The sequence below is a fragment of the Gopherus evgoodei genome, unplaced genomic scaffold (genome assembly GCF_007399415.2).
Source record: "Gopherus evgoodei ecotype Sinaloan lineage unplaced genomic scaffold, rGopEvg1_v1.p scaffold_35_arrow_ctg1, whole genome shotgun sequence".
Lineage (NCBI taxonomy): Eukaryota > Metazoa > Chordata > Testudines > Testudinidae > Gopherus > Gopherus evgoodei.
In genome coordinates this window covers 2,538,048-2,544,758 of record NW_022060027.1, presented here as the reverse complement: position 1 = coordinate 2,544,758, position 6,711 = coordinate 2,538,048, and the positions used below count along the sequence as shown (strand labels likewise).

General features: G+C 55.6%; 1 protein-coding gene across 1 annotated transcript; it reads left to right on the top strand.

Moving 5' to 3' along the window:
- The first annotated feature begins 591 nt into the window (after positions 1 to 591).
- On the top strand, positions 592 to 6,091 carry LOC115641648 (E3 ubiquitin-protein ligase TRIM7-like). The gene is made up of 3 exons (XM_030544985.1): positions 592 to 615; positions 4,953 to 5,063; positions 5,168 to 6,091. The coding sequence occupies exons 2-3, from the start codon at positions 5,030 to 5,032 to the stop codon at positions 5,683 to 5,685; spliced, it is 552 nt and encodes a 183-aa protein (XP_030400845.1). The 5' UTR covers positions 592 to 615; positions 4,953 to 5,029; the 3' UTR covers positions 5,686 to 6,091.
- The last annotated feature ends 620 nt before the right edge of the window (positions 6,092 to 6,711 follow it).

Here is a 6,711-nt window from a genome sequence, read left to right as displayed (position 1 = left end):
ATGACACCCTGGGGAGGGGATGAGTTGTCCCAGCCTCCCTAGCAGGGCTGGTTCAGGGTAGGGGGCTGGGCAGGAGCTGGGGAAGGTGTCAGGTGGGGATGGGCCCTGTCTCCTCCTCTACTGCCTTGGATCAGGGGTGCAGGGGGTGCCAGCAGAATTGGGGATGGGGGAAGGACAGGGGGTCAGTATGGCAAGGGATGGGGGCAGGAGGAGATGAGGGATGAGGTGGGGGCACGTGGGGGCAGCAGGGATGCCAGGGGAGTAGGTGATATGGTGGGGAAATGGGGGGGGGTGGAGGAAACGGGCTGGTATGAGGGGGCTGGGACCCCTCCCAGGCAACAGACTCAAAGCAGAGGCCTGATCTACAGGGAAAAGCCAGGTTGCAATCGCCCTGTATCCCCCATTTCCCCCCATGTCCCCTGTGCTGCTCCCCTCCCTGCCCAGCTCCCCCGGTGAGTCTCCACACGCAGACGGGCTGGGTCTAGCCTCCCCTGCGCCGTGGGGATGCTCCGCAGCAGCCCTGGGTTAAGGGAGGGCTGGAGCCCAGGGGATGTGGGGGTGGGGTGGACTTTATCCTTCCTTCCTCCGCCTCGAGCACTTTCACTTTCGGGGCTGGTGAGTGGGGCTGGGCTGGGGCAATGCTCGGGGATGTGGGGGAGGGAGGTTCCCCTCAACCTGCATCCTCAGGCACCTTCCCCTCTCCTCCGCCCCCTCCCCCTGCTTTCTCCTGTCCCCCTTCCAGGGCTTAATTTGGGCCAGGGCTGAGCCCCAGCCTCTCTGGGCTTCCTAACCCCGGCCCCTCTGAGCCTGGCGCTTCCTAACCCCGCTGGGCCTGGCCCATCTGTTGTGAAAGCTAAAATATTGCTTGAGCTCCGGCAGCTCTTCACCACTCATGAAGTGCTGCCCCCGTCCCATCCTCACCCCCCTTCTCTTCCCATCTGCCCCCTGATCCTCTCCTGTCTCCTCCCTCTGACCTCCCCCCTTCATCTTCCTCTCCTGCCCCCTCTCCCTTCTCCCCCATCTCTTCTTCTTCTCCTGTCCCCTCCCCTCCCCTCGCCTGACCCCCTTCTCTTCCCATCTGTCTCCCTGTTCCTCTCCTGTTTCCTTCCCCCTCTGACTCCCCCCTCCATCTTCCTCTCCCTCCCCCCATCTCCTCTTCCTCTCCACCCCTCTTGACCCCATCTGACCCCCTCTTCTTCCCCTTCCCCAGAGACCCTCCACCTCTCCACCCCTCCCCTCCTGACCCCCCTCTGATAACCCTCCCTTCTTCTCTGACTCTTTCCCTCCCTCCTTCTGCTGCCCCCCCCCCACAGCCACCCCTGGGCTCTGGGGGAAGCAGGCGGGCAGGGACCTGAGAGGCCGCAGCAGCTGGGCCTGGGAGCTCTCAGCTGCCTTCTGACTTCCTCATGGGGGTGACGCCAATTCCCACCAGCCGAGTGGCTGGAGCCCGGGTGCCAACCCAAGAGGGCACTGGGGCCCGGCGGTTAAAGCTGGCTTCAAGCAGTTCAAGCTCCCTGCGCCCAAAGCAGGAGGTGGGGATGAAACTGAGGCAAGGGACTGGCTTGGGGAAGCTGCAGGGATGCACGAGGAGCCCAGATTTGGGATCCGGACCCAGTTCTGCTATGGGATGTGCATGGGGGGGCGATGTGGGATTGTGTCTGTGTCAGGTGCTTCATAACGCCCCATAGCCCCTGGGTCTTCCCTTCAGCAGCCCTTGAAGTGCTCTGCAAAAGAAATTGGGATCATTAACCCCATGGCCCAGGTGGGGAAACTGAGGCACGGTGGGGGAAGTGACTTGTCCAAAGTCCCCTACCAACAGAGACGAACAGAGGATCCAGGTGTCCTGCATCCCAGTTCGGGTCTCTAGCCACTGTCTGAGCGCCTCTGGGGATTTATTGATCCTCGCAACACCTGTGATGGAGGCAGGGCTCTCCTGCCTGAGTTGGAACAGTTACGCGGCCGTGTTCTAACCCCGCAGCCTGAGCTCCGTAAGCCCGAGGCTGCTGGCACTGCTCAGCTGCGGATGTTTTATTACAGCCAAGGGACTGATTTGTAAAGGGATGCAGGAGCCTAAAGGTGCGAATGGGCACTTAGTGGGATGGCTGTAGATGCTGGATGCCCAACTCCCACTGGTTTCCACAGGGGGTTAGGCACTGTGGGTCATTTGGCCAAAACGAGACCCGTTTGTCAAAATATTTTGATGTTGACAAAATTGGCATTTCCCTGGGTAAATTTCCAGCCACCGCTAGCTTGGTGCACAAACATCAGGCTGCATGGCCTAGTGGGCGGAGCTAGGTCGTGGCTAAGGACCATCAGGACTTCAGGGTTCTATCCCTGGCTCTGGGAGGGGAGTGGGGTCTAGTGCCTAGACTGGGCTGGGAGTCAGGACTCCTGGGTTCTATCCTGACCTTGTGCAAGTCACTTCCCCCTTTCTGTGCCTCAGTTTCCCAATTGATAAAATGGCACTAATAATACTGCCCTCCTTCTTAAAGGGCTTTGAGACGGACGGATGTGCAGCAATAGTGATTCATATTATCACAGCACAGGGCACTTTCCTGCTGAGCTCTGGGACGCCAGCCCAGGGCAGAGATGGCAGAGAGCGCGTGCTGCAAGCTCGTAGATTATTTGAATGATCTAGAAGCGCGGGAGTTCAAGATGTTCAAGTTTCACCTGGAGAACTATCCGCTGGAAGACGGCTACAAGCGCATCCCCCACTCCAAGACAGAGGTGGCCGACACGATGGACATAGCTCGAGCCATGGTCCAGGCTTACCAGGAGCCCAGGGCTCTGCAAATGGCTGTGAAGATATTGGATGGCATTAGCCGGAAGGATCTGTCGCTAAGGATCCAAAATGACATAGTAGATGGAGGAGATGGAGGAGATCCCCATAGTCTGACTCATTCCTTGCTGGAGCTTTTTGATAAATGGGTGGGTTGTCACCCCCTGGCATGTCTCAGTTTCCCCCAGTCTAGCAAGGGTGGCCTAGGGGCTAGCGCACAGAGCTGGCACTCAGCCGACCAGGGTTCTATGCCAGTGATCCCAGACAAATCACAGCCCCTCCCCTGCTCCCTGCCTCAGTTTTCTCATCTGAAAAATGGCTGGAAGGGACATTGGCCTACCCTCTAAAGTGCTTTGCCTCTACAGATGAAAAGCACTAAGGCACAGAGAGGCTGCAGCCACATCTCTGCTACTGAACCTCATGTAGACGCCACGGCCGCTCTTTCCCACTGCAAGGGCTGCCCCTCTCCCGCTGGGGTAGAAACGCCTCCTAGTTCAGTGGAAGGGGTTTTTCTGTCCTCTCTCCAAGAGGCAGTAGCGAGGTCGACGGAGGAATCTGTCGACCTAGCTGCAGTGACGCTGGGGATGAGGGTGACCCATCTCCGGCGCTCGGGAAATGACATTTTTCACTGCCCGATACCATAGCTGATACTATTAGGGTCCCTGGGCTAGAGGGTGAGCCTGGGCTCCACCCTCTTTGCCCCCCTGCTTAATCACTGAGACTGTGAGACAACAGAGACTGTGCAAGGGAGGATAGCTTCTCCGCACCTTCCTCGCTGGCTTATGAGGAAAATGGCTCAGTAGACGATGACCCGTGTCTCTAGAGAGAGAAGGGTTAAGTGGAGGGTCACAGTGAGCCTCTGAGGCTGGTGAAATCCGCCAGGAAACATGGGTCTTGGTGAAGTCAGGGGGTGGAAGAGGGAGGGATATTTCCCAGGGAGCTTTACTGCTAAACGATGAACTAGCACCCGGCTGAGCCCTCCAGGGTTAACACATCGTTAATGTAGCCTCATACCCTACAAGGCAGCACAAATGGAGGGAAGGGAGACAGCATGGCAGAGAGAGACAGAGACACACACCCTGTGTGTGTGGGGGAGAGATGCGTGCTGCCCCTTTAAATATACGTCCCCACTCTAAGTACGTTGCCTTTTTAAGTAGATCAGCACGTTGAGACAGCAGCTGCTGCCTGCAAACTCCCTCTGTCCTGAGCCCTGTCGTGTCCCCCACCTGCACTGTGGAGATGGGGTACAGGAGCGGGGGGAGGGGGACACCCTGACATCAGCACCCCTCTTTCCCCCCACCCCCTGCACAGCAAGCAGGAGGCTCCCGAGAGCAGCTCCAAGGCAGAGGACAGGAGCAGCACATGGCAGTGGGGGGAGGGACAGCTGAACTGCCAGCAGTTGATAGCCTGCTGGGCGGCTGCTGCAAAAGAACTTGGGGTCGGGGGGGGGGGGGCTGCCAGTCCACCCTGGTTCCAAGCCCCCACCAGCTAGCTGCAATGGGCTGCTCTTCCTGCAAGCAGTGCACAAAGCAGGTGGCTGCCAAAGAACGTTAGAAGGGAGCGTTGCGCAACTTTAAACGAGCATGTTCCCTAATTGATCAGCAAGGTAACAACGTTAACCGGGACAACTTTAAGTGAGGAGTTACTGTATTGTCTGACCCCCTTTACCCCCCAAAAAAGGATTTCCTGCAACTCTGAAAAATTTAAATCCATGAAAACAGAAAAGAGAGGCTTAAAACCCATCATGTGGCAGAACTGTGAAAATGTTGGTCGATCAAAATAGAACAAAATGCTTAAAACCCGAAATTTCCTGCACCTGTGAAAATTTCAGTCGACAAAAAAAGAAAAAAAACTTCAAAATAAACATCGATATTTATCCCTCAAAATTATAAACCCATAAAAACTGACTGCTTCCAGTGCTGGCTGTAGGTGTAATTTGTTGTTCATGTATAAAACAAGAGAGGGAGAAGACAATGCAACATTCAGGGTTTGAGTCCTTCCTCTATAGAGATTGTCTGCTGTCATTAGAGCACCCCCTACTGGGAAGTGAAGTACCTACAATGGGGCTGACCACGGGAGTTTGTAGCCTGAGCTCCCACCAGCCTGCCTCCGTTTGTCCCTTTTGGAGGCAGTTTCTCCCATGGGTAATTTATTTCTCTCATGTGTCTCGTAGTTTTCCGTCAGACGCCAGAGCAGGCTGGCGCGAGAGAGGACGGCGAGAAGGACCAGGAGGAGGAGCTGATCTCGGATATGTGCGATCGATTTTTCGGAACCAAGAAGAAAGGTCAGTGACTGTCCGATATCAGTCCAGGGCGCAGTGAGATTTCACAGCGGCCATTGTGCTGCATGCCAAGATCTCACTCTAACTCTCTGCTTCTCTCTCCCCAGTGGAGGTGAAGCTGGATCCCAACACCGCGTTCCCCACTCTGCTGATCTCCCAAGACCAGAAAAGCATGAGGCTCGGTGACCGCCCCCAGTACCTTCCCAGCAACTCCGAGCGTTTTGATTTCCGGCCCTGCGTGCTGGGTGCCCCAGGCATCACTAGGGGGCAGCTGGACTGGGTAGTGGATGTGGGTGCCGGGAAAGGCTGGATCGTCGGCGCCGCCCGGGAGTCGGTGGAGAGAAAGGGGAATCTCTACATAACGGCTGAGCGGGGGTTCTGGGGGCTGGAGTTTAACAATGGGGAGTACCAGGCGCTCAGCACCCCTAAGACGACGCTTTTCTTACGGGCGTCTCTGCGCAGGATCAAGGTGCATCTAGACTACCTCCTTGGACAACTCTCCTTCTACAACAACGACACCATGGAGCACATCTTCACTTTCAACTACCCCTTCTCCGAGAAGATGTTCCCCTTCTTCTTGACCTGGGACACGGACGTCCCACTCCAACTCTGCCTATGTGACTGAGAGAACCTCCCCACCTTGCGTTTTGCAAGAGCAGGGATGTTATACTCCAGTGCCTGGCCAAAATTCCAGCCCTGGGAATGAGCCGCTGCCACCAGCCTATGTATGTCCACTTTCACTTTCACGTCCTGTCCAGATTGGGTGCGTAGCCTCCTCGACTGTCTCGCGTGACTTTGTCAGGTGATATTTTGTGTTTCTTGACGTCTCCAGCTCTGTTAGCCAAGTTTTTTTTGTGAGAATCTGTGCTTTCATTTAAAAAAAAAAAAGAACTAGTTTTCTAACCCTTTGAGTTGCGGAGAAAACCTGTGAAAACCTGACCCAAGAAAGGTCAAAACCCAGAAGGCAAATGTGGAAAAAAACCCTCCAAGGTTTATTACTGTATTTGTAAAATCTTGTGATTTTTTTTCAAGTCATAGACTCATAGACTCATAGGTCAGAAGGGACCAATATGATCATCTAGTCTGACCTCCTGCACAAGGCAGGCCACAGAACCCTACCCATCCACTTTCATACAACCCCTAATCCAGGACTGAGTTATTGAAATCCTCAAAACTGGTTTGAAGACCTCAAGCTGCAGAGAATCCACCAGCAAGCGACCCATGCCCCACGCTGCAGGGGAAGGTGAAAAACCTCCAGGGCCCCTGCCAATCCGCCCTGGAGGAAAATTCCTTCCCGACCCCAAATATGGCGATCAGTTAAACCCTGAGCATGTGGGCAAGACTCACCAGCCAGCACCCAAGAAGGAATTCTCTGCAGTAACTCAGTTCCCATCCCATCCAACATCTCCCCGCAGACCATTGAGCAATCCAATTCAGAGGGACTTTCAAGTCAGCAAACTCATCAGTACAGCAAGACTCACTGGGATGGTGCCTCCTGCTGGTCATATTGGGAATTAGCTCTTGTCCAGCCCAGAGCGCCCTCTGCAGGCTGGTGTCTCACCTGCCGCTGGCCCCATGTCCGTCCCGGACTCCGGGGCCCTTTACCTCGGGGTTCTGTCCCAGCAGTATCCCCTCGTTCTGAGTCTCCTTT

Coding starts and splice junctions, on each gene's coding strand:
- LOC115641648 (XM_030544985.1), top strand. CDS start 5,030: ATGTGCGATCGATTTTTCGGAACCAAGAAGAAAG. Junction 5,064..5,167: donor TTTCGGAACCAAGAAGAAAG/GTCAGTGACTGT, acceptor CTCTCTCCCCAG/TGGAGGTGAAGCTGGATCCC.